This window comes from Coptis chinensis, unplaced genomic scaffold, assembly GCF_015680905.1.
Source record: "Coptis chinensis isolate HL-2020 unplaced genomic scaffold, ASM1568090v1 utg73_pilon_pilon, whole genome shotgun sequence".
Taxonomy (NCBI): Eukaryota; Viridiplantae; Streptophyta; class Magnoliopsida; order Ranunculales; family Ranunculaceae; genus Coptis; species Coptis chinensis.
The window spans coordinates 129,757-157,380 of NW_028238182.1; the positions used below are offsets into that span (position 1 = coordinate 129,757).

The following is a 27,624-nucleotide window of genomic DNA, read 5'->3' on the forward strand; positions in this document are numbered from 1 at the left end:
TCCTGCGTCAATTACACACACAAATTAACCATGATTTACAACTTACAAAATGTGGAACAGGCAATAGATTATCCACATTAAGTACAAAAAGTCCAACTTATCTCATAAATGTTTGCATTGGCTGTGTAGATTATTTAAAGGTTCTTGTAAGGTTACAATAAGGAGATACATACATACAAAGAAATTACAAAATCAAGTGTGACGATTATACTAATGGTATCCAATAGGAGCTGGAGCCTCCCTCAATTCCTTTCCATGGAAATGAATATCCTGCATGACAAAATAAGGTTGTTAGACACAGAGCAAAATGAGTCTAAAATGTGTAAACTAAGTTGCTTCCAAGATGCATGATACTCCCCGACCAAGATATTAGAGCAGATATCAAAGTAAAAAGTTAAACACTGGATATTTCAGATATTGGAAAAGGTAGCAATGCTTACAGAAGCAAAGTGGTTGACATCTCGATGGTGAGCTTCATCAGCTCGGATCACTGTAATAACATCCTTCAGAGTGGCATCCTTGGGCAGCCTCCAGTAGTCTATAGCAATAGCAGGAGCAGGAACATTTTCAATTGCACCACTTTCAATATCCTTTAAGAATTCGGTATATGAATGTATTGCCTCCTCTTCCAGATACCCAACAACTCTATGCGCCACTTTGGGGAAAGTAAATAGAGCACAAAGAAGGCATTGAAAAAAACTCCCTGCACGGTGAGAACAAGTACTCTCTCGTACCATTTTGGTTTCACAAGCTCTACCATCGTCATTAAGTGCATTCTTTCATTTTCTGCTTCCTCAAGTAAAGCCTTGATCCAACCACCACTTTGCTGGAACTTGCGGAGTGACCTAAGGTGCAGCAACATACCTCCCACCATTCCTGGAACAGCCGCCACTGTTTCCAGCATCATTGCACGACATCCATACCGTCTCTGCATCATAAATGCTAAAATCAGAGCCAGAGACTAGTAACAGCAATACTATACTATGTGACTTGTAGAATTGAATGTCCAGTATGTCTGGAATAGCAACAATCAAATGTAGTATTTGGGAGACTGGGTCAACAACAAAGAGAAGATATGATCCAGAGTTAAAATTAAGAATTCATGATACCCAAAAGAACCTTTTTCTAAAGCAATGTACAAGTATCCCAACTACAGTTTTTCAATGATAGAACTTGGAAATATGAGCAAAACTTAAGGTCTTCATTTCTCTTTCTTGGAACCCTCTGAGTTTTTCTGTTCAGTATTATACTCTTAGGTTTGCATACCATCAAATCCCAGTCAAAAACTCCATCCGTGGTCACATTGCTTCAATCGAACACTTTGTTAGAAAAATGATTTGCTCAAATCCATTTGAGATATGAATGAGTAATTTGTCTCCCAAGTTATCCCATATTGTGATGAAATGGGTTTATCTTGAAACAGTACGTAAAGTGAGAAAAATCTTTTCGAAATGGTGCACTAGTTCGAAACAGTGTATCATGCCGAAAAGGTGTGACCTTTCGAAATGTGCACTGGTTCGAAACAGTGCATCATGCCGAAAAAGTGCGACCTTTCGAAATGTACACTGGTTCGAAACAGTGCATCATGCCGAAAAGGTGTGATATTTCGAAATAGACACTGGTTCGAGACAGTGCTTTATACCGAAATGGTGTGTCTTTTCGAAACATGTGACTTTTCAAAGAGTTGCTTACTTTTTCTCAAGAGTCACTGTGTTGTTTCGAAGAGGCACCACTCACCTATAAATAGTAGATGAATTTGAAAAGAAAGATACACCAGATCACATAGAGTTCTGATCTTTCTCTTTTCCCTCTGTTCTTAGTCAAATACTATGTTGTGTTCGCTGAGTCTATAGAATTGAAGTGCTAGCTTTCCATAGAAGAAAATTCATTCTATCTTGGGAGACAGTTTCTCATCAACCTTCAAGCACCGTGAGGGAGAAAATCTGTCTTAAGGACATAGTGAATCTTCACTAGACTCGGATTTAATAATTGGTAAATTAAGTTCATTAGTTGAACTAAAAGTTTTTTCATGATATATTTGTTATATCAATTTGATTTTCTTGTTTACTTAACAATAAATATATTTTTGGAATAAATTTCCTACACACTTCGGATGACAGAAGAGGCATTATCTTTTATCAGTTTATTTCCAATCAATCACAGTCCACCTCAGAGAACCCGTTACAGGCTGAAGCTATGATGCACAAATACTCCTAAAATGTCACTGCACCCGTATTGGTCGGGTATGATACTGATACGGGTATTGGATACTTTTAGGATACTGGAATCCCTGAAATAAACCTGCTCTGATAGTTCTACTCCATTGAAATGTAAAATGTTCTTGAGGCTTAAGATGTATTGACTTTGACATGTGTTATAATAGTTTTTCGCATGTTCTTGACTAACTTTACTCAAAGAACTACTAACATAATTTTCAGAATACACATATTTTAAAATATTCATATTAATTAGTCGTATCCATAGGCCGTACCCATATCCTAATATTTCAAAAAAAACCGTATCGTACCACGTACCGGTGTCACTGTATCGGTACCTAGGGCAGTCAATAGATCGATTTGGGTTGGGTTCTGAAAAATCCGAACCCGAACCGATAAGAAAGTTAGGAATCTGAAACCGAACCAAACCGATAAAAAAATTGAGAACCCAAAACCGAACTGAACTAAACTGAACCGATAAAAAAATTGGGAACCCAAAACCGAACCAAACCGATAAGAAATATTGAAAACCGAACCCGAACCGAAAACTATAAAATCAATTAAATCTTAAATTAAATCAATTAATTTCAACTACACAATTGATAAACATATACAAAATTAATCATAAATATTACTAAAATGTCATCTTATTGGTTCAGGTTCATATCGTTTCGGTGGAGGGCAAACCCGAAACCAAACCAATATCTTATCGGTTCGGTTTCAGATCGGTAGAAAATAAATCAAATTATTAAAACCCAAACCGTTTTTTATCGGTTTGGTTCGGGTCGGTTATCGGGTTATCGAAACCCATTGACAGCCCTATCGATACCCATACCCTAACCGTGCATCATAGGGCTGAAGCAATAAAAGAAATCAATGATAGAAAAGGTGTATCATTTGAATTTGATTTGGAACTTTAGTTAACGGTTTGGGCATCAAGGAGTCAGTAACTTCAGCCTCTGCGAAAATTCTTGGTGCTTAAGAGGGAAAATCCTTACAGGAGGTTGTGCACATCTAGGATGTACTTGTATAAAAGATTGACTGGCCCAACAACTCAGAAACCAGGGAAAAGAATGCTATTCAAGTAAACTAATCATATTCGTTCAAATACTTGCCACCAGAAAAATAACTGCAAAACACGATCAGGAGTGCAGTACAGTCAATCCTTTAAGGCACCCAACTCTTTGACCAAGAATAACTTCAATCACATATAATGAGGCCTTCTATAATGATATTAATGGGGGCTGAAAGTTTTTTGTAAATAGCATGCATGAATGAACTAAGAAAATAAAGTCCTACCTGAAAGAAGACATCCGTTGGAATTCTAAGAAGTTTCACTGTCCTATAAGCAACCTTGTCAAGGAATGTCTTAGGTACATGGTGCTTGCTTAGATCAATGGACACATCAGCCCTGTATGTGTCCCACGGCTGTCAAATGAACAATATACTAGTTAAATCAAACGCCACAACAAATAATAAAAATTCATGTTTGTTAATCTAATGTTTTTCATGGAGAATGATGATTTTCAAGTTCCAAGTATAGTCCGTAAAGGCATCTAATTAAGTGTTTGAGAGAGCGTATTTAGTACCAACAAGAAGGTTTTACGGATTTAAGAAGTCCAACATTTCAGTCACTAAAGTTTGGAGCAATCACAAGAACATAAGATAAGTTGCTCTTTGATTAAATGGCAATAATGATAAGCTCCTAGGAAATGGACCATAATCACCATATCTACATTTATAAAATCTCATGGATACATTTGTATGGGTACAGCTACCTTATGTCATAGTGTTCTATACGTATAGCTTGGTGTATCAATTATTGTTGCACATGGTACTTTAGTCGATATGTGATTTCTACTTAAGGAATCAGTTTCTTCACTAACTACAAAGCATACATGGCTTCCTTAGTCGTCATTCACAATAGCCATGCTTCCAAGTTCCATTAATTAGAAGTTCCATTGAGGTCCGTGCAACAACTGATAAGCAAGTCTCTAGTATACAAACATACTATCAATTTTCATTTCACTTGTTTGCAGATAGAGTAATATGATATTACACGATTGGTTATTAAGGGTTATATTGTAGGAGACAAGCTTTTCCTAAACAAATAAAAATCTAAATCACTGTACTTAGCTTGCACACTGTTTTACAAAGAAGGATGAAATGTTAGGAACCAACTAATACTCCTCGAACGAGTTCGTTGCCATGGAGCTCAAAACTAATTATAGGATGATGTACGTTGAAAAAAAAAATTAAATTTTATAGAAAGAGCAACAGAGAGTCCAAAACCAGTAAAGCAACTATGATATCATCTAAATTCCCTTTATTTAGTAGCACCAAATAAATTCAATGCGTTAAATATATAAGTAAAATAAAGCTACTTGTAATTACAACATAATTAAAGATGGGTTTTTAATTATTTCTCAAGACAATAAAGTAAAGTAGTGAGAATTGGATTCTTTGGCTTACATTGAAGCAATTCCAAGGCCAGACGGTGCCATCTTCCTTGGTAATACTCGGCCTCGAAACTCCCCAATAGCTGGAAACAACCACTTGTGGCCGCTCTATGCCCTTATGATCATCAGGAACAACCAATTTCTCCTCCTTGGTAGTAGTCTTCTCTGGAGAAGAAGAGAAAGAACGAGTGAAGAACAAGTAAGTGGGTTGCACCACTGGGGCAGCTCTAGTGTCACTGACAATTCCAGACAAAGAAGAAGAGATGAAAGCTGATGATGAGTTTTGAGTTTTGAGTAGACATCTAAGCAAGGAAGAGGATCTACTACTGAATACTCGATTCATTTTCAGACAAACTACGTTAGATTAACAGGGTTGATATATATATATATATATATATATATATATATCGGTTTGTCTAGAGTGCCACTCTTATAGTGACACTCTTATCTCACACTCCTCTTGAACCGTCAGATCTCAAGATGAAATCATCAGATCTAATTCTGATAAAAACGCGAAATTTCAAATTATTTCGGAAACCTAAAAACAAAAAAATGCGAAATTTTTGATTATCTCTCATGGTCTTCTTCTCCACTCCAGAAATTTTTGAATCTACAAAAAAGTGAACCATCTCCGAGAAATTCAACCCCCATTCAAGTCTTGTGAAGAAGGATTCAAATAGGTGCGGTTTCTCTCTCGATCTATTTTTTTTTCTATCTCTCTCTTGAATTTCCAAGCCTTTTAAATTAAAACATCTCTCTAAATTAATTATTTATTTATTACACACAAATTCCACTCCCATTACTTATTTCTATTCAATTTTTAAGTTCCAAATCTTGTTTACGAGCCTACTTGATTAGATAATGGCGAAGGCGGTGGATGACATATGAAGAAGCGTGCAATGTTGCTCTTCCTGTGTATGCTCTTCACTTCCGATATGGAACTCAATTTACTCGTTTTACATTTTATATACTAATTTTCCAATATTTATTTGTTGTAGACTTTGGAATAACTTGAGAAAACACAATGGAGAGCGTTATGCATATTCAAGTCATTCACAAGCTGTTCTTGATTGTTTTTGAAAACAGAAATGAATGGGCTCAATTGGTTGATCGTGGTCCCAAGGTATACAAACGAAAATCAATGTGAAACTTTCTATTTCTTTGGTGTTCAATGAAAAGTTATTTCTTTTTTGAAGATATGGCCTACAGCATCAATAGTAATAGAATAGTGGTATTCCTAGTAGACAATTAACTATTAGAGCATAAACAATTGACTTCCCGATCAATTAAAAGCAAGAGGCCGACAAGTAACACACGAGATATTTATATATCCTAATATGTTATGGTACAAGTTCTTTCTAAGCATGAAAATCCGTTAGAAAAATTGTTGAATGGTGTCTTGTATTTTTTGCATCGAATGGTGGAAGGAAGAAACGCATGAAGCCTAACTCGAGTCACCTCTAGTTGAAACAGGAGGAGATTGAATATGCCAAGGGGAGAACCACAAAGGAGCTAGAAAGTAAAATTGTTGGGTCACCTGAGAAGACTTCCCTAAAGGCAAGAGGAAAGCTTGAAAGCAATCGATTGGCCTTTGCAAGGAAAAGGAGTATGAGAGGCCGGGGAAGGGGCGAAAAAGCAAATCTTTATTCGGATGAACTCATTGCCAATGTACACCCCTGGAAGGGTATCCTTCTTCTTGATGAGTCTCTTTGGAACAATTGGGAAGCGTCTATCCAAAGATCAATTAATGAGAATGCTAATGGTTTGGCGGGTATGCCATCATCCGTCAAGAAAATGGTTTTAGTTCAATCGTTGAGCGAGAGATCTTGGTTGATGGATCTCATGACATTGACCGTTGTGTTGATGTGGATGGCGAGTACTTGCTGCTGCCTGTTACAAGGCATTGAATGACCACAAGGTTACGCTCAAGGAACTCTATTGAAGCCCAACATGGTGACTCAATGCCAAGAAGGTAGCCCGGAGGTCATTCCCGAATACACGGTGTGTGCCTTTGCGACAAACAATGCCCCGGTACCGTTCTTGCGGTGGTGTTCTTGTCGGTGTGAATGAATGAAGAAGCGAGGCCACAATTAACCTTAATGCAATGAACCCGCTCAAAGGAAAGAAGCCATGGTCACTCTCATTCTCCTTTGGGCGTGCTCTCCAGTAGAGTACTCTCAAGGCATGGTGCGGAAAAGTGGAAAATGTGGAGAAGGCGCAGTCTGCCTTCCTCGCAAAGGTGTAAGGCAAACTCAAAGGCCACCCTTGGTACCTACAAAGGGTGATGCATTTGTTGGAGATGGTGCTTGAAAGGCCTTCATGTCAAGGATTACAAGTCTCTTGATGAAGTTTTGTGTTTTAGTATTGCGATTTTATGAGTAGATCTGAGGGAAAAATTTGGAGATAAAGTCCGCGTCTTTAAGGCTTAATGTTTAGATCTTTTTTCTGCGTAGTTGAGTGAGGCTGATTTAATAATTTTGGGGGCATGTTTGTTGAGTTCGAATGTTTCTCTCCAAGTGATTTGTCTTGTTTTAATGCTTTCTCGATGAATTTTATGTTTTGCTCTTTTTTTTGAACCTCTTTATAGTGTATGTGTTGACTTGTTGTATTTTTTCGCCATTTTCATTTGGATTAGGCTTCATGCTAATGTCAATGAGAGTTTAGGTGGTGTATACAACTCCCTATATTTTTCCCTGGATTCATCTTTGATTCTATTTGACATAACGATTGAATTTGGACTCTAATAGAGGATCTCATTCTTCTTCTAAAGAAACTCTACGACCATCACCGTCACTCTCCTTTATAGCTCCCATTGTTACAAATCTTGGAGACTTCTTATGACTAGCGACAAAGCTTTGAAGCTCAATTCTTCCACCGAAGTCACACCACCAAAAAAAGAAGTTTAATAAGAAGGATTAGCACAACGGTTGTAACCATTGGGATTGTGAGAGAGAGTAATCATTAGCCGAACGCCGAAAGACACATCGACTACCCAATGGAGTCGAAGAAGCCGCCCATGGACTAAGCGGCCGCACCGGATCATTACGACCATCTTGCCACCCCATCGGTTCAAAGGTCCATGAAATTTCACCTTGCCATGACATATCATCATTGCTACCCAAATGGAGTGATTGGAGATGGATGGTATCTCACCCCACGGAATACCTCCGACTTTTCTTGAATAGCAAGACACTGAAAACTCCCAAAGCCCCCACAAAATATCGATGCCGATGCCATGCCAATATAAAACCAACTCATTTTGATTTGAACTTGGATCGAAAAAAAGCGGTGTATTAATGCTGTTTGGACTTTGTCCCCAACGGCATGGCCACACCGTTTGGCCTTAGTACCAAACGGTGTGGCCATGCCGTTTGGGACTAAGGCAAACAAACGTAACCATGCCGTTTGGGACAAAGTCCAAACAGACACACCATTTTTTTCAAGTTCAAATCCAAAGGATATGGCCACACCGTTTGGACTTAGTTCCAACGGCATGGCCACACCGTTTGAGACTAAGGCCAAAGCGGTGTGGCCATGCCGTTGAACTTTGAACTTGCAAAAATGGCGGTGTCTGTTTTTGGACTTTGTCCCCAAGCGGCATAGCCACACCGTTTGGACTTAGTCCCAAGCGGCATGGCCACACCGTTTGGTACTAAAAGGCCAAACGGTGTGGCCATGCCGTTTGGGACTAAGTCCAAACGGTGTGGCCATTATAGTTTGGCCTTAGTACCAAGCGGCATGGCCACCCGTTTGGCCTTAGTACCAAACGGTGTGGCCATGTCGTTGGGGACTAAGTCCAAACAGACACGCCATTTTTGCAAGTTCAAAGTCAAACGGCATGGCCACATCGTTTGGCCTTAGTCCCCAAACGGCATGGCCACACCGTTTGGTACTAAGGCCAAACGGTGTATGCCGCTTGGGGGACTAAGTCCAAACGGTGTGGCCATGCCGTTTGGGACAAAGTCCAAACAGACACACGCCATTTTTTGCAAGTTCAAATCCAAACGATATGGCCACACCGTTTGGACTTAGTCCCAAACGGTGTGACCACACCGTTCAAGAGGCAAAAAAACAGATCTTTTGTGTTTTGGCAAAAACATTGCGTACTGCATTAGATTTTTGTGTTTTGGTAAATAACATTGGGATTTTTGTTGATAACATTGGGATTTTTGTGTTCTGCATTAGATTATTAATAGAGATACTTCGCTGTGACAAATTAAAATGCGCAAATTGTCGGAGAGCACAAGAAGAGCCATTGAATGGATATAAACTGAGATCTAAGCAAAGCACATACGCTGACCACGTAAATAGTATAACTGTTTACTCCACTGACAGCAGACGTCCTATTAAAATCAATGCCTGCTAATAGCAGAAACATAACCAAAGGCAATGTGACATGAAATAGATGAAACCTAGGATCTTAGGTGAACATGAAAAGAATGACAAGTCCAAAGCAAGATCACTATCATTTCATATTTCAACAATGTGACACCATGTGAAATACATTGTCCGAATTTATCGAACATAAAGCTAAGTTGCTACATATCAACAACTTGCACTTACAAAAGAGTCCTAACATAACATTTTTTGACTACAAAGAGATTTCCAATCTAACTTTCTGACTTTAGTTGTATATCTAACTCTTTGTTCTTTATCTCCTTCCTGCAAAACAAAAAAATTGAATAAACAGATCAGTCAAGCAAAGTTAAATCAAACTGCTTTATTAAGGTCTGACAAAAAAACTAACCTCTCCACTTGCTTCCTCATGTTCACCATCTTCCGCCACCACCATTTGCCTAATTACCCCCCAATAAAAACACATGAATAAGTATAAATACTACCACATATGTCAAATCCAACACCAAATCTAGAAACCTCATGAATCGGTGGGATTTGTTTTCGGGGGCAAGATGATGACCATGTGTAAGAGTTAATAATGGTCTTGTATGATTATTTGATTCTTTTGTTGAGAACTTGAATTTAGAATGACCTTTCATTTTGATTGTTATGATTGTCACATAAACTTTTCAATGAAATCCTTCAGTATAAGTTTTGTAAGTTTAAGTTGATTCTTCTTGTAGTACATGGTACTATGGTAGTGGTGGGAGGCGAACCAAATTAATGACCACGAATAGGCGGCAATCTCCGCCCGTTATGCAATATCCCTCAAGCTTCATCCACGTTTTACTTAGTAACTAGTTTTGTAAGGACCGATAACTATCGAGAATATAATAATCGGTTTATAAGTAACTTTCCCACAATACCGGATAGATCACTTGATCGAGACATCCTATGGGTTTGGAGCGAGTCAAAATGCAGACCTGCATTTCAGCTTTTTCACTATCCCATCATAGTATCTTTGTTTTAGAAGCGTTGGCGTCTGAAGGAGTTGTATTCCTTATTGTTCCGAAAGCATGAAGTAGTAGGATTATTACCTCGACCATGCACAAGTAATTACTACCTCAAGCTAGATCATACAAGTAGTAGGATCACTATTATAAGGTTTTACATGCCACCGAGCACTATCCATATATACACACCACAAGTAATATATACATTTGTATGTCCTTCAACCTCAAATTCTTAAGACCTCACCATTTGTCGCTGCCCTTCTTACCATCTCTCTCTCAAGAATGACCACCACCCTTCACGGCTGACCTTGGTTTACTAGAAACCTCACAAAGGCATGATATCCGATATTTTCAATAGCTCCAAATGTTTTGAACAATCTAAACTTGTCATTTCTTCCATCAAAGATCTATGCAACAACCGGCTCTGGGGCGTCTACCGGTGAATTCATCCCCTTAACGAGAATGATTGGTTCTATTGTGATAGTTTATTGGAACTAGAAGCTCCTTTGGAGTGTGAATAATCCTTACCAGTGAATTCAAAACTCTGACAGAGTTGAAAGCTCTGATAGAGTTCACCGAACTCTGACAGAGTTCAAAACTCTGACAGAGTTCACCGAACTCTAACAGAGTTCAAAACTCTAACAGAATACGGCATGAAGAATACGACAGAGTTCAAAGCTCTGGCAGAGTTCACCGAACTTCGGCGAGTTCAAAGCTCGGCGAGTTCAAAACTTCGGCGAATACGGCATGAAGAATACGGACGAGTTCACGAACTCCCGGCGAGTTAAAGCTCGGCGAGTTCAAAACTCGACGAGAATCGACTGAAGAATACGACGAGTTCAAAACTTCGGCGAGTTAAAAGCTTCGGCGAGTTCACCGAACTTCGGCGAGTTCAAAACTCGGCGAGAATCACGGCATGAAGAATATGACAGAGTTCAAAACTCGACCTCGTCTCCGAAACTTCGGCCGAGGTCACCGAACTCGACGAGTTCAAAACTCTGACGAGAATCTGGCATGAAGAATACGACACGAGTTCAAAACTCGGCGAGTTCACCGAACTTTGAGAATCACGACATGAAGAATACGGCGAGTTGAAAGCTCGACGAGTTCACCGAACTCGGCGAGAATCTGACAAAGTTTACTTCCAATCTGAGAATCTGACGAGTTCACCGAACTATATCGCGTTTTAAACAACAATATAAACAATTTCATACCCAATTCATACTTGTTTACTTGTCTAAGTTCATAAACAATTGAACCAAAGCGTTTTAAACTTGTTTACTTGTCTAAGTTCATACCCAATTTTATGTTTTAAACAACAATATAAACAACATCCAAGAATAAAGTTTACTAGGTTAGTTCATACCCAATTTGGCGTTTTAAACAACAATATAAACAACATCCAAGAATAAAGTTTACTAGGTTTATTTCAAAACGAATCCAAGCTAATTAAATAACAAATCAAAGCGAATTAAAAGTGGAAAAATACCTTAATCCATAAGCTTGGTTCAAACCGAGAAGAAGAAGAAGAGAGAGAGAGAGAGAGAGAGTTTTGAATTTAAGTGATTTTTGTGATTTTCGTTTTTTTATTTTGAAATACCGCGAAATATTGAAATATCGGTTTTATCGATGGTTTTAGATCTTCGATCTTGAGGCGAATCCGACGGCTCAAGAGGAGTGTGAGATAAAGAGTGTCACTATAAGAGTGGCACTCTAGACAAACCGTCGGTTTGTCTAGAGTGCCACTCTTATAGTGACACTCTTATCTCACACTCCTCTTGAACCGTCGAGATCTCAAGATGAAATCATCGGATCTAATTACGATAAAAACGCCAAATTTCAAATTATTTGGAAACCTAAAACAAAAAATCGAAATTTTTTGATTATCTCTCATGGTCTTCTTCTCCACTCCGAAATTTTTGAATCTACAAAACTGAACCATCTCCGGAAATTCAACCCCCATTCAAGTGTTGACGAAGAAGGATTCAAATAGGTACGGTTTCTCTCTCGATCTATTTTTTCTCTATCTCTCTCTTGAATTTCCAAGCCTTTTAAATTAAAACATCTCTCTAAATTAATTATTTATTTATTACACACAAATTCCACTCCCATTACTTATTTCTATTCAGAATTTTAAGTTCCAAATCTTGTTTACAGGCCTACTTGATTAGATAATGAGCGAAGGCAGGTGGATGACATATGAAGAACTGTGCAATGTTGCTCTTCCGGTATGTGTATGCTCTTCACTTCTGATATGGAACTCAATTTACTCTGTTTTACATTTTATATACTAATTTTCCAATATTTCGCTGTTGTAGCACTGGAATAACTTGAGAAAACACAATGGAGAGCGTTATGCATATTCAAGTCATTCACAAGCTGTTCTTGATTGTTTGCGAAACAGAAATGAATGGGCTCAGCTGGTTGATCGTGGTCCCAAGGTATACAAACGAAAATCAATGTGAAACTTTCTATTTCTTTGGTGTTCAATGAAAAGTTATTTCTTTTGAAAGATATGGCTGCGATCAATAGTAATAGAATAGTGGTATTCCTAGTAGACAATTAACTATTAGAGCATAAACAATTGACTTCCCGATCAATTAAAAGCAAGAGGCCAACAAGTAACACCGAGATATTTATATATCCTAATATGTTATGGTACAAGTTCTTTCTAAGCATGAAAATCCGTTAGAAAAATTGTTGAATGGTGTACTGTATTTTTCAGACGAATGGTGGAAGGAAGAAACGCAAGCCTAACTCTGAGTCACCTCTAGTTGAAACAGAGGAGATTGAATATGCCAAGGGAGAACCACAAAGGAGCTAGAAAGTAAAATTGTTGGGTCACCTGAGAGAAGACTTCCCTAAAGGCAAGAGGAAAGCGAAAAAGCAATCGATTTAACAATTTGCAAAGGAAAAGGAGTATGAGAGGCCGGAAGGGGCGAAAAGCAAATCTTTATTACGGATGAACTCATTGCCAATGTACACCCTGGAAGGGGTATCCTTCTTCTGATGAGTCTCGGAACAATTGGGAAGCGTCTATCCAAAGATCAATTAATGAGAATGCTAATGGTTTGGCCGGGTATGCCATCATCATCAAGAAAATGGTTTCGTTCAATCGTTGAGCGAGAGATCTTGGTTGATGGATCTCATGACATTGACCGTTGTGTTGATGTGGCGGCGAGTACTTGCTGCACTGTTACAAGGCATTGAATGACCACAAGGTTCTGCTCAAGGGAACTCTATTGAAGCCCAACATGGTGACTCAATGCCAAGAAGGTAGCCCGGAGGTCATTCCTCAATACGCGTGTGTGCCTTGCGACAAACAATGCCCCCTGTTTCTTGCGGTGGTGTTCTTGTCGGTGACGGATGAAGAAGCGGCCACAATTAACCTTAATGCAATGAACCACTCAAAGGAAAGAAGCCATGGTCACTCTCATTCTCCTTTGGACGTGCTCTCCAGAGTACTACTCAAGGCATGGTGCGGAAAAGTGGAAAATGTGGAGAAAGCGCGCAGTCGCCTTCCTCGCAAGGTGTAAGGCAAACTCAAAGGCCACCCTTGGTACCTACAAGGGTGATGCAACTGTTGGAGATGGTGCTTCAGAAGGCCTTCATGTCAAGGATTACAAGTACTGATGAAGTTTTGTGTTTTAGTATTGCGATTTTATGAGTAGATACGAGGGAAAAATTTGGAGATAAAGTCTGTCTTTAAGGCTTAATGTTTAGATCTTTTTTCCTGCGTAGTTGAGTGAGGCTGATTTAATAATTTTGGGGGGCATGTTTGTTGAGTTCGAATGTTTCTCTCCAAGTGATTTGTCTTGTTTTAATGCTTTCTCTGATGAATTTTATGTTTTGCTCTTTTTTGAACCTCTTTATAGTGTATGTGTTGACTGTTGTATTTTTCGCCATTTTCATTTGGATTAGGCTTCATGCTAATGTCAATGAGAGTTTAGGTGGTGTATACAACTCCCTATATTTTTCCCCTGGATTCATCTTTGATTCTATTTGACATAACGATTGAATTTGGACTCTAATAGAGGATCTCATTCTTCAGCTAAAGAAACTCTACGACCATCACCGTCACTCTCCTTTATAGCTCCCATTGTTACAAATCTTGGAGACTTCTTATGACTAGCGACAAAGCTTTGAAGCTCAATTCTTCCACCAGAAGTCACACCACCAAAAAAAGAAGTTTAATAAGAAGGATTAGCACAACGGTTGTAACCATTGGGATTGTGAGAGAGAGTAATCATTAGCGAGCGCCGAAAGACACATCGACTACCCAATGGAGTCGAAGAAGCCGCCATGGACTAAAGCTGCGCACCCAGATCATTACGACCATCTTGCCACCCCATCGGTTCAAAGGTCCATGAAATTTCACCTTGCCATGACATATCATCATTGCTACCCAAATGGAGTGATTGGAGATGGATGGTATCTACGCCCACCTGGAATACCTCCAGCTTTTCTTGAATAGCAAGACACTGAAAACTCCCAAAGCCCCCACAAAATATCCTCTGATGCCATGCCAATATAAAACCAACTCATTTTGATTTGAACTTGGATCGAAAAAACGGTGTGTCTGTTTGGACTTTGTCCCAAACGGCATGGCCACACCGTTTGGCCTTAGTACCAAACGGTGTGGCCATGCCGTTTGGGACTAAAACAAACGGTAATAACCATGCCGTTTGGGACAAAGTCCAAACAGACACACCATTTTTTTTTTCAAGTTCAAATCCAAAGGATATGGCCACACCGTTTGGACTTAGTTCCAAACGGCATGGCCACACCGTTTGAGACTAAGGCCAAACGGTGTGGCCATCTTGAACTTGAACTTTGAACTTTGCAAAAATGGCGTGTCTGTTTGGACTTTGTCCCCAAACGGCATGGCCACCCGTTGGACTTAGTCCCCAAACGGCATGGCCACACCCGTTTGGTACTAAGGCCAAACGGTGTAACCATGCCGTTTGGGACTAAGTCCAAACGGTGTGGCCACATAGTTTGGCCTTAGTACCAAAGCGGCATGGCCACACCGTTTGGCCTTAGTACCAAAGCGGTGTGGCCATGTCGTTGGGGACTAAGTCCAAACAGACACTCGCCATTTTTTGCAAGTTCAAAGTTCAAACGGCATGGCCATACATCGTTTGGCCTTAGTCCCAAACGGCATGGCCACACCGTTTGGTACTAAGGCCAAACGGTGTGCCATGCCGTTGGGACTAAGTCCAAACGGTGTGGCCATGCCGTTTTCAGGACAAAGTCCAAACATTAACCGCATTTTTTTTTGCAAGTTCAAATCCAAAGCGATATGGCCACACCGTTTGGACTTAGTCCCAAACGGTGTGACCACACCGCTCAAGAGGCAAAAAAAACAGATCTTTTGTGTTTTGGCAAAAACATTGCGTCTTGCATTAGATTTTTGTGTTTTGGTAAAATAACATTGGGATTTTTGTTGATAACATTGGGATTTTTGTGTTCTCGCATTAGATTATTAATAGAGATGCTTATTTGTGACAAATTAAAATCAAATTGTCCGAGAGCACAAGAAGAGCCATTGAATGGATATAAACCGAGATCTAAGCAAAGCACATATCGCAGCACTGGTAAGTAGTATAACTGCTGTTTACTCCAATCGACAGCGAGACGTCCTATTAAAATCAATGCCTCGCTAATAGCGAAACATAACCAAAGGCAATGTGACATGAAATAGATGAAACCTAGGATCTTAGGTGAACATGAAAAGAATGACAAGTCCAAAGCAAGATCACTATCATTTCATATTTCAACAATGTGACACCATGTGAAATACATTGTGCGAATTATTGAACATAAAGCTAAGTTGCTACATATCAACAACTTGCACTTACAAAAGAGTCCTAACATAACATTTTTGACTACAAAGAGATTTCCAATCTAACTTTCTCGACTTTAGTTGTATATCTAACTCTTTGTTCTTTTTATCTCCTTCCCCAAAACAAAAAAATTGAATAAACGGATCATCGGTCAAGCAAAGTTAAATCAAACCGCTTTATTAAGGTCCCACGGAAAAACTAACCTCTCCACTTGCTTCCTCATGTTCACCATCTTCCGCCACCACCATTTGCCTAATTACCCCCAATAAAAACACATGAATAAGTATAAATACTACCACATATGTCAAATCCAACACCAAATCTAGAAACCTCATGAATCGGGGATTTGTTTTCGGGGCAAGATGATGACCATGTGTAAGAGTTAATAATGGTCTTGTATGATTATTTGATTCTTTTGTTGAGAACTTGAATTTAGAATGACCTTTCATTTTGATTGTTATGATTGTCACATAAACTTTTCAATGAAATCCTTCAAGATAAGTTTTGTAAGTTTAAGTTGATTCTTCTTGTAGTACATGGTACTATGGTAGTGGTGGGAGCGAACCAAATTAATGACACGAATAGGACCGGCAATCTCCGCCCGTTATGCAATATCCCGAAGCTTCATCCACGTTTTACTTAGTAACTAGTTTTGTAAGGACTGATAACTATCGAGAATATAATAATCGGTTTATAAGTAACTTTCCCTGTACCAGCATAGATCACTTGATCGAGACATCCTATGGGTTTGGAGCGAGTCAAAATGCAGACTGCATTTCAGCTTTTTCACTATCCCATCATAGTATCTTTGTTTTAGAAGCGTTGGCGTCCTGAAGGAGTTGTATTCCTTATTGTTCTGAGCATGAAGTAGTAGGATTATTACCTCGACCATGCACAAGTAATTACTACCTCAAGCTAGATCATACAAGTAGTAGGATCACTATTATAAGGTTTTACATGCCACTGAGCACTATCCATATATACACACCACAAGTAATATATACATTTGTATGTCCTTCGAACCTCAAATTCTTAAGACCTCACCATTTGTCGCCTGCCTTCTTACCATCTCTCTCTCAAAGAATGACCACCACCCTTCACGGCTGACCTTGGTTTACTAGAAACCTCACAAGGCGCATGATATCCGATATTTTCAATAGCTCCAAATGTTTTTGAACAATCTAAACGTCATTTCTTCCATCAAAGATCTATGCAACAACCGGCTACGGGGCGTCTACCGGTGAATTCATCCCGCTTAACGAGAATGATTGGTTCTATTGTGATAGTTTATTGGAACTAGAAGCTCCTTTGGAGTGTGAATAATCCTTACCGGTGAATTCAAAACTCGGCGAGTTGAAAGCTCGATAGAGTTCACGAAACTCGACGAGTTCAAAACTCGACAGAGTTCACCGAACTCTAACGAGTTCAAAACTCTAACGTAATCACGGCATGAAGAATACGACCAGAGTTCAAAGCTCGGCAGAGTTCACCGAACTTCGGCCGAGTTCAAAGCTCGACGAGTTCAAAACTCGACGAGAATCGGCATGAAGAATACGACGAGTTCACGAACTCGACAGAGTTAAAGCTCGGCGAGTTCAAAACTCCCCACGAATCGACGACTGAAGAATCTGACCGAGTTCAAAACTCGACGAGTTAAAAGCTCGGCGAGTTCACCGAACTTCGGCGAGTTCAAAACTCGGCGAATCGGCATGAAGAATATGACAGTTCAAAACTCGACCTCGTCTCCAGAACTCGGCGAGAGGTCACCCAACTCGACAGAGTTCAAAACTCCTCGACGAGAATCACGGCATGAAGAATCTGACGAGTTCAAAACTTCGGCGAGTTCACCGAACTTTGGAGAATCGACATGAAGAATACGACGAGTTGAAAAGCTCGGCAGAGTTCACCGAACTCGGCGAGAATCTGACAAAGTTTACTTCAATCTGAGAATCTGACCCGAGTTCACCGAACTATATCGCGTTTTAAACAACAATATAAACAATTTCATACCCAATTCATACTTGTTTACTTGTCTAAGTTCATAAACAATTGAACCAAGCGTTTTAAACTTGTTTACTTGTCTAAGTTCATACCCAATTTTGCGTTTTAAACAACAATATAAACAACATCCAAGAATAAAGTTTACTAGGTTAGTTCATACCCAATTTCGCGTTTTAAACAACAATATAAACAACATCCAAGAATAAAGTTTACTAGGTTTATTTCAAACGAATCCAAGCTAATTAAATAACAAATCAAACGAATTAAAAGTGGAAAAATACCTTAATCCATAAGCTTGGTTCAAACTGGAGAAGAAGAAGCTGAGAGAGAGAGAGAGAGAGTTTTGAATTTAATTGATTTTTTTGTGATTTTCGTTTTTTATTTTGAAATACCGCCAAAATATTGAAATATCGGTTTTATCGATTGGTTTAGATCTTCGATCTTGAGGCTTAGATCCGACGGCTCAAGAGGAGTGTGAGATAAGAGTGTCACTATAAGAGTGGCACTCTAGACAAACCGTATATATATATATATATATATATATATATGTGTGTGTGTGTGTGTGTGTGTTTTTTAAATAATAATAATAGAGTGAATCGGGTATTTATATGTATATTTTCAGACAAAGTACGTTAGATTAATAATAGATTAACAGGATTGTACATTTGTTTTTTGTCATGGTTTTATAGTTTTAGTGTTATTTTTGGAGTGTATAAATAAACTTTAAAGAATAAAATGAGATATTTATATGTCCTGTGTGTTCAATAGGCAAAATTTAAAATGAAAAAAAAAAACAAAAAATACAAAAAAAATATATGTTGCGGCAAATGTGGGATATGAGATCTCGTGATAACCAGATACCGTGGATTGTGTGATCTTGCGGCAACTGCCGTAGAATATGAGATCTCGCATTAACTGTCTACCGTAGAATTATGAACATATGGGGTGTAAAAAGACATATAAGAAATAACCATTATTATTTTATTTTTTGTCAAAATAGTGCTAGTCCTATTTATAGAGTGTCAGTGGGGCGTTTCTATATTTATATGTATATATTTATGTTTTTTAAATAATAATAATAGAGTGAAGTTTCCCCAGCTTTTCGGAGGAAAGAACGGACACAGAGACAGGTTGATGCATGTGGTTCGGTGTCTAAAATAAAATTAGAAGCGGGTTCGGTGTATCTCATTGTGATTGGTTGGCCTAACTCATTCTGAAGTTCCTAACAAAGACAAACAGCACTGTCCTTTTAGTATTACCAATAATGAAAGAGATTGCCTCGTCCAGAATAACAGAAGATCTTTGAACTTGGCCCATCTAGGATTTGAGGACCGGCAAAATTATTAAAGGCGGTTCGGATGTTGGGTAAGACCCAATGTAGTGGAGTCAAATGGGTCAAACAATGAAGCCCTCATGCTTTGAGGGCCGAGCCAGTCCTACTCTCATTTATCTTGAGGGCCAAGTCGGGTCGAGTCAATGCTTAAATCTCGAAGTCTTTATTCCACTCGAAAAATAAAATTTCATAAGGGCTTGAATATAGAGGAATAAGAAACGCGTGATTCAAATCTTATCTTTAAACATTTGATTTACAAAATAAATTTAAAACATTAGTTAAAAATGATAAAATCGAATCGATTTCACAATTAAACCTTCAAACTACTAAAAAAGATAAAAAGTTGTATTAGTCAATTAAGATTAGTTAAATTCATTTCATAAAAATATTATAATGAAATTATAAGGTTGGCAAACTTAATAGATAAACGTTCTTTTTAAGTGATTTTTAGCATATTAATGCTAAAATAAAATATATTGTAAAAAAATTTATTAAAATTTATGTAATAAATGTTGAGGGCCTAATGAGGGTCAGGCTTAAGAGAGGGCTTAAGTTTCAAAGTCTAGGCCCTTACCCTCCCCTTAAATGCTTGAGGGCCGGGTAGGCTCAACCCACGAATATGTGAAGGCCTCATTTTGAGGGTTTTTTCGGCCCATGGGCCGGGTGGGCAGAAGGTTTGAGGGCCATTTTGACACCCCTAACCCAATGTGCCGGCCAAAATCTTGAGGGCTCCATTTAATAGCCAATTACTTTATATTTTTTTTAGTAACCATTATTAGATGTAGGACTCCGTGTTGTAATCATAGTCCGTGATTTTGGAATTATAGAAAATATTTCTGTTTTTGAGAAGTTTAAAATTCCGATTCAAAAGTCGAAAAATGTAAAATTTCATAATACACTCTGAATATAGCGGATTATATTGTACGGATGCTGACGCGACGACTCGGCTATATCTCAAAAAAGTAGGACGCGGACGCGGCAAATGACGCATAAATTAATTAATATTTATAATTTTATTTTATATAAATTAAATATTAAAAACTAAATTAAATGTATCAATGTTCATAAATTCAAAGCTATTAAAGATAAATAGTCACAAAATTAAGTTTAATATTTCCTAATCAAACTTTAAAAACATGTCATAAGTCTTAACAAAACAAATAAAGTGAAAAAAAAACGTCATAAGTCTTAACAAAACAAATAAAATGAAAAAAATTTGTTTTTTAATATTATTTTGATTTATTTTTTTATTTTTTTAGGTCAAAATCCGCGTCCTGACCATGTTGACCGTGTCCGCGTCTGAAACAGACACAGCCTATTAGGAGGTGCGTCTGTGCTTTAGAGATAGCGGAATAAGAGCCGAAATTTTGATTTTTGGATTTAACGGAATTCCGACAATTCCAAAATCTATGGTTGTAATTTAGGGGTGGGTTCTTCATTTGTAAAATAGAGCTTGGAGTGAAGTAATACGAGTGTGTGTACTCATTCATACTCCTTGTTCTCTTTTGTGCTCTCTTGCATGCTCCTTGTACTAGTGTTGGTTTGTGCTGTTACCAAATTCCCTAAAATCAAATAGTGAATAGATTTTAGATTGCTAAGTGTTCATTAGGCACAAAATCTCGCTGAACCTGTGTTATCATAACTTGAATGTTCTTGGTCGTGTATTGCTCTATTTTTTTCCCCAATAATTTAAGACTTATTCGACATATATTTTGATATTCTTGACATTCTTATCATACCTATTACGCTACATTATTGACATTTTTTTTTTATCAAAAATCCATTGTTACAAAGAAAACAAAACAAATATTAGTAATCTGAAAATACTCCGGATTAAGACTACAAGATTACTGCGTGTTCACACACGAATAAGTTAAAGAATCATCGGTTTGTACCAATCCAACAGAATGTACCAATGACCCAATTCCAAGTCATCCCAACCATCAGTTACAGCTATATATGAGAGCAAATCGTCTAGCGCAAGCTCAGTCAACGCACCAATCAGAGAGATATTTACTTTGTAACATCAGAATAATGACGGATCATCAAGATAACATATAATGTGGATCTACACTTCATAACAGCCTGAAGCAAATAAAGAAAGTCAACTCAAACATCTATAACTAAAAAGATATGAATTATGTAAAACTTGATTCAAATTTAAACTTGATATGTAGGCAACTCTTATCTCAAGAAAGAATACAATCATCTCGGTAGAAGATGAAAACGATTTTGCTACAATGATTTCTCAAGGGATAACAATGCCAGTTGCCCAACCTCAAATTAGACGAGGCCAACAGTAATGTAACTGGACTCTCTTTTTTTCTGAGGTGACTCTGTTTTTCTGAGGAGGTGTAACTGGACTCTCTTGGTTGGACTCGTTATTGGGCTTGGAAAAAGACTCCATTACACCTCTCTCTCTCTCTTCCTCCCTCACCCCACTCTCCGTCTCACACACACAGGTAAGAACAAGTTAAAGTTTAGACCTTTAATTGATAACCTTTGTTTTACATATGACATCTCTTTGATACTGATTTGTTTACTTTTTCAGGGAAAGTGGAACTACTTCGTCTGTTTGGAGATAAAAGTTGCAACCCATCTGGAAAAGGTAATTTTTTTTCCCTTTTCTATGATTTTGGAGGCCTATTGTATTGAGAGAATAACAATAGTTATTACTGGAATTGAGTGTTTTAGTGAGTCAAGTTCAGAGACCTTGGCATATAAATAGTGGCCTACTATTCATCTAAAGGATTGAAGGAAGATGAAACCATAAATAATCTGGTTGGTATAGTAGTCTAGCTAATGCAAGTGAATTAAGGAGCCAATTAAAAGCAGGTTGTCATTCAAAGGTAGTTCTCACGGTCCATCTTGTTGTTCTCCTAGTGCATAAATTCATCCATAGGTAAGGGTGGAATTTGAGCCGAGGGCTCGGAGCTCGGCTTGGGATTGGCTCGTTTAAGCTCGGCTCGAGCTCGCTCGGTTACTATATGAGCCGAGCTCGAGCTCAAATAAAAGCTCGTGTAACAAATGAGCTTGATGAAGCTCGGCTCGTTTAGTTCAAATATCATATTTATAGTGTAAAATAACCGAGGGCTCGGAGCTCGGCTTGGGCTTGGCTCGTTTAAGTTCAGCTCGAGCTCACTCGTTTAACTATATGAGCCGAGCTCGAGCTCAAATAAAAGCTCGTGTAATTAGCGAGCCGAGCTTGAGCATGGTAAAGCTCGGCTTGTTTAGCTCGAATTCCACCCTTATCCATAGGCTTTTGACTGTTCACTACCTGTTCTGTCAAGCTATCTTGTTGACTGTATGCCTCCAAACATTTCATCCGTAGGCTTGTAGTCTGTCTCAGCAGTCCTTCCCTGTTGGACTTTCTTGCTTCAAACTTTACTTTATTTCTTAGTGTCCATATTTGATGCAGTAGGATGCAAGCAAATGAACATCAGCCAATTGGCAGCAAGGTCAAGTTTCCAAATTATTTTAATAGATTTGAATTTCGTTTTTATTTTCAGGAAAAAAAACGTTTGTCAAAGACCGGCCAAGTGCTCTTTTGCTGAAGACCAAGCTCTCCTGCTTTAGGTAAGTCAATCTAGTCTACTTTGTGAAACAGATGTCTTACAGAGTATATCCCTCCCTCCATTCCGCTTTCGCATTATTGCATATATACCAGATCCCTACCTTGCATCCACTCCGATATCATACACTCCTACAATACATGAATTATGTGCAAGATTGCTCACTAGGAAGTAGACTAATCATTGATTGACACCTTCACATGCTCATACTTTTTCCAACTATAAGTTTGTCCCGTAGAAGGAATAGTTCAAGCAGTGAAGAATTGTGCTAAAGCGAGAGTTGGGTCTCTTCGCACTTGCGTCTTACAAGACGACAGCTTACACGTCTTAGCCTTTTTACCGTTTGGTCCTCATTCTTTTACTCGTCATATTTTAAACCCTAGAATTTGGTGTTTAAAAAAAATTATCTATCTGAAGATTCTGGTGAAAGAAAAGTTGTATGGCAGATACTGGTGAGAGCTCAAATAAGGTGAAGCCGGTGGTTGTTAGGGTCAAAAGGAAGGCTTTTCAATCTCCGCTTGAAGCATTTTGTGAGTCTAACTTGTTCATTACTTTATTGACTTTTATAGGTTTTTTACTGAGCATCCATTTTACGCAGGGTTAGAAATCAATGAAAAAAGACCTTTGAAGCGACCTATGTTGGATTTTGGAAAGCTTTCACTTAATGATTCATCCAAAAAAGGTAATGAAGAAGCATTTGTTTTTTTTTTACGAGTATGAGTTATGAATTGTGTGTTTTTTTTTGTTTGGGTTTATTAGAGGAACTGAAGAACAAAAAGTTTTTGGTCCAGCATTTAGAGACAGTCAGCAGCTCAGATGTCACCGTTGATATACTGCAATCTTTTGTGGTCAGCAATAACTTCTTTTCTAGTAAAGTATTTTTCACTTTTTCATTTCTAGCAGAACAAAACTGCAAATATTTTAAATATTTTTTGCAGTCTGGTTCCTCTGAAGTCAGAACAAAGTTCGTGGAACGAAAACGCATATTTAAAGAAGGGATTGTAAGTCCAGTCTTTATTTAAGTCATCAAGTGTTTGAATTTCACATACTCTTTTGTTTCTTAATTGGTTTTGGAGGTTGATGAAACAAAGCTGTACACTGGCTAAATGATTTTATAACCTTTACGTAAATATATTTTGTCAGCTGTGTACTAATTTAGTTTGCAGATTTCTAATTAACTACCTCTACATCCATCTAGAAAACATTGTTTAAGTGTTACTATTCTTGTTAAATCATGTGAACGTATATTCCTTGTTGTTTGTATTTCAATTGAAGTATATAGTGGGTTTCCCTGTTTCTTTGCAGCTGTAATTGATAATTTGGTGATGATCGGCATAATCAATTCATGGTTTATGTATCATTTTTCTTATTTACGAGACCTAGAATGGGAGTGAATGAGTTAAGCTTATTATCACGTTACATTATGGGGATTTATGGCTTAATGATCTGAATTTGACAATTGGCACAGTTTATTGGTTTATTTCCTTTGATGGGAATACAGACTTTACAGAGCATTACACCTTTTTCTCTTAGCTCAAGTGTGTGATGTTTATTAGGAGGCAATCTGGTAGTACAAAATTTTCTCTTATCCCCAAAGTAATGCTTATTTTGATTTGGTGTCTTTAAGTTGCGATCAAAATGTGTTTAGCTTTCTTGTGATAACACTTGTATATATTCTGTCTTGATTCCTGCAGAAACAAGATCGGCTTCTGTCGAAATCCAGAGAAAAACACGAGGTACGTACATTATTGTAAAATTTTATTTGAATGGTGTAAGTCTAATTTTATATTAAAATCTTTCATTAGGAAACATTGTCCTTGGACATCCTGGTCAGATGGTACAAGTAAAGTGGTCATGAACTTGTTATTGTAGTGATAGATCCCAAGGGTTGCGGGTAAAAGTCTCCACTCTCTAGTCCAACCCGAGCTTTGAAAGGGAGTGTTGTGTAGTCTGTGTTACCCTTGGGGTATTCTGGTGTGTACTTCACTAATTTATGCCTTTTGTAAGATCAATTTCATTTTTGGCATATGTTATTGTGCCTCCATCAGCTTGGGCTTTTGGAGTAAAGTGTTCCTAAACACTGTCCACAGGCATGAGATTTTGGCGAAGTTAATCTTAGAGAGTCAAAGTTCTCTTTGCTTTACTTTTCCCCTTTAACCCATGAGCTGGGATTGTTACTGCATTAAGCTACCCATTTTCTTTTATGCTCCTTACAATTTCAATGTTCGTATTATTGCCTGTCAAACACATTTTTTAATGACCAATATGATATACATGTTTACAATTGGTTTTAATCTTTTAGGATGCACAAAGTTTACAGGTGCATTAGTGGCAGGTATATGCCTGAGTGCAAGTATCATCGTGTATATATTGGACTATTTGTACAAGTGTTGTTTGGTCATTTATGCTTCGTGTTCCTCACTCTGCAATCTGTGGATCATTTGGAGACAGGCTTATTGTCTCTAAACTGTAATACATATAGATAACTAAATAAGAATCAATTGTAACAGATTTCCTGGGTTAGGGTCTTTTTTCAGACCTGCATATTACAATATCCTGAGACTTGAACGGTTCCACTTGTTTCTGGGTAGTTTCTGGCAAATAGTGCTCGATTTGAACAAATATGGAGCAATCGAAAAGGAAGCAAAGAGACGATTGATGATGGTTTACGTGAAATTTTTCATCTTTATGATGTTGTTCGTGTTGATGGTGAAGAAGAAAAATCCCACCAGATGGGAGAGCCAAAGTATGGGAATTATTTTTCTTATCTTCTTTCTCTTTCCTTTTCTTTCTTTTTTCTTCTTTCCAGCTTCACAGTGTTCATTTATGATTTGTCCACTATTGATGATGCAGAGATATGTCTATGGAGGAGAGCACAATTCTCTGTAATTATTTGCCTCTAATAAGAGAGTTTCTTCCAAGCGTTGCAGAAGAGATTCAGTCTGATATGCAGTCTTACTTGTCTAATCAAGGTCCTCACTCTATCATTTGAATTATTGTAGGAGCGTGTCTTATCTTTATTCCTAAGTTACATTTACACTGATAGGTGTGTCTGTCTTGGACACGGATATGAAGTGTCCGACACGGCGAAATAGCAAAATTTGAGATAAATCACATACAATGTGTCTTATATGTGTCCGACACGGACACGTGGATGCGTAATCCGACACAGATTTTTTTCAAAATATGGCATGTCCATGTAACCTAGCTTTATACAAATTTGTTTTTCTGCATTTTCTTAAACACTGGTACTAGACTGCTTCTAATATAGTTTATATTTGTAATGGCAATGTTCTTCCATCAGATTAACTGTCAACTAGGATTAAGTTATTTATCATGTCATAGTGGAACAGATAGGAGTTATCAGGCGTTTATGATATCTTCATTGAATGCTTTTGTGTCCTCCATAGTTGGTGTTTTTGGCTAATATGGAAATGCACTTACTTTGGCTCCCTCCTTGGGTAGGATAGAAAATGATAAATGACCTAAGCATGGTGTACCTAGGCATGTTTTAGGCTGTGTATGTCTTAGGTTTCTGAGTTTTATTTTATAAAGAAGAAAAAACAAAAGTAAATTACAGACATATTGGTTAAGGAAAAATCCTCAATAGAGACTTGAAAGATTGCAATTTTGCATGTTCTTGTTACAAAAGTTAATTTTTCGTCTGATCAAGTTAGTGAGGGAGGACTTGCAGGCATCTTATGTAGTTATATTGGCATTGTATTGGAAGTTTTAGTAGACCATAAACTGCCAAGACATGTCTGTCGTGTCTTATAAGCATCTAAGCATCTTTATATTTATGTACTTATTGTGCTGTTTTTGATCTGTAAGATGGTCTTGGGATTTAGTTTACTTTAGGGAAATTTTTAATGGATGTCAATGGCTGCAGGATCTACCGATGACTATGTTTATGACATGTATATGGTGCAGGATGAATTGAACAGCACTGATGAAAATTCTTTAAACACATTTCCGCTGTAAGAGTTTAATATTTTTTTCTTCTATTTCTCTAATTGGTTATGGATTGTTGTTAATACCGGTTGTTCTGATCCAGAGTGCAAGTAAATGAGGATGATGATTTCTATGATGGACCAATGCAATCTGATTATGAAAGTGACGATTCAAATGGTATTAATAATCAACTATGTTTATTATCTCATGTAAAAATTCAAGATCCTGTACTAATACTTTATACTTTTGATCTGCTATGGAATTTAGCTGAAGATAATCCACTGAATGAATATCCTGATGACGAAACTTCTGAAGATGAAGATGAAGATGATGGAGACAAGAGCAGAACATCCTGTGAAGAATCTGAGATTGGAAGTTCCGATGATCAATCTGATGAACCCATATGATAATCTCGGATACGAATTCGGAAATGAAGACTTGTTATATGAAGAAGAGGTTAGTGGTGATGATGATTATGACGGGGATGGAGGACATGACTGCAGATGATTTTTGTTGGGCATCGTCTCCGTGGTATAATTATATATTTTGAGTTGTACCTCTTCTTCTGGAACCTGTATATTCTTTGGAAATCTATTGGCAGATTAATGATACTTATTCATAGGTACCATAATATTACGGACTCATTTGTAGCATCTAATACTAGACTTTATATGTGTACTTTCTCATTTTCAATAGCCTGAATGGAACTTGGCACTAGATATTGGTCAAGCATATTGTTTCTACAGTGTTACTAACCTTAAAGATTGCTCAGGGTTCAGAAGCTAAATGTGTTCCAATGAACACGCCTGAGTTCTATAATGTCTGCAAATCATAGAGAACTTAGTCACAAGTTTTAGATACACGCCATGCACTGAAAACATAATTTTTGTCTTGA

General features: G+C 37.9%; 2 protein-coding genes, 1 long non-coding RNA gene and 2 pseudogenes across 8 annotated transcripts; 4 read left to right on the forward strand and 1 right to left on the reverse strand.

Moving 5' to 3' along the window:
• Nucleotides 1-50: 50 nt before the first annotated feature.
• Nucleotides 51-5,051, reverse strand: LOC147472788 (ubiquinol oxidase, mitochondrial-like). The gene is given in 5 exon segments (XM_086588224.1): nt 51-270; nt 441-655; nt 658-928; nt 3,516-3,644; nt 4,689-5,051. Coding segments are annotated over 5 exon segments (1,005 nt in total). The 5' UTR covers nt 5,019-5,051; the 3' UTR covers nt 51-210.
• Nucleotides 5,052-5,699: 648 nt separating this feature from the next.
• On the forward strand, nt 5,700-6,960 carry LOC147472789 (fructose-bisphosphate aldolase 1, cytoplasmic pseudogene; annotated as a pseudogene).
• A 5,221-nt stretch (nt 6,961-12,181) lies between these two features.
• Nucleotides 12,182-12,871, forward strand: LOC147472790 (uncharacterized). Its single transcript, XR_015210676.1, has 3 exons — nt 12,182-12,254; nt 12,345-12,467; nt 12,752-12,871. It is a non-coding gene; the product is annotated as an uncharacterized LOC147472790 (long non-coding RNA).
• Nucleotides 12,872-12,947: 76 nt separating this feature from the next.
• On the forward strand, nt 12,948-13,884 carry LOC147472791 (fructose-bisphosphate aldolase 1, cytoplasmic pseudogene; annotated as a pseudogene).
• A 7,473-nt stretch (nt 13,885-21,357) lies between these two features.
• LOC147472792 (RNA-directed DNA methylation 4-like) lies at nt 21,358-27,461 on the forward strand. Of its 6 annotated transcripts, none has more exons than XM_086588276.1 (13): nt 21,358-21,668; nt 21,758-21,814; nt 22,716-22,782; nt 23,214-23,308; nt 23,377-23,460; nt 23,538-23,626; nt 23,717-23,779; nt 24,473-24,514; nt 25,370-25,524; nt 25,632-25,750; nt 26,668-26,755; nt 26,833-26,906; nt 26,997-27,461. In XM_086588276.1, the coding sequence occupies exons 4-13, from the start codon at nt 23,218-23,220 to the stop codon at nt 27,134-27,136; spliced, it is 945 nt and encodes a 314-aa protein (XP_086444402.1). In that variant the 5' UTR covers nt 21,358-21,668; nt 21,758-21,814; nt 22,716-22,782; nt 23,214-23,217; the 3' UTR covers nt 27,137-27,461. The 6 variants fall into 6 exon arrangements, with proteins under 6 accessions (XP_086444402.1, XP_086444403.1, XP_086444404.1 ...); XM_086588277.1 differs by having other exon boundaries at nt 21,408-21,668; nt 23,196-23,308; XM_086588278.1 differs by having other exon boundaries at nt 21,492-21,668; nt 23,209-23,308.
• The last annotated feature ends 163 nt before the right edge of the window (nt 27,462-27,624 follow it).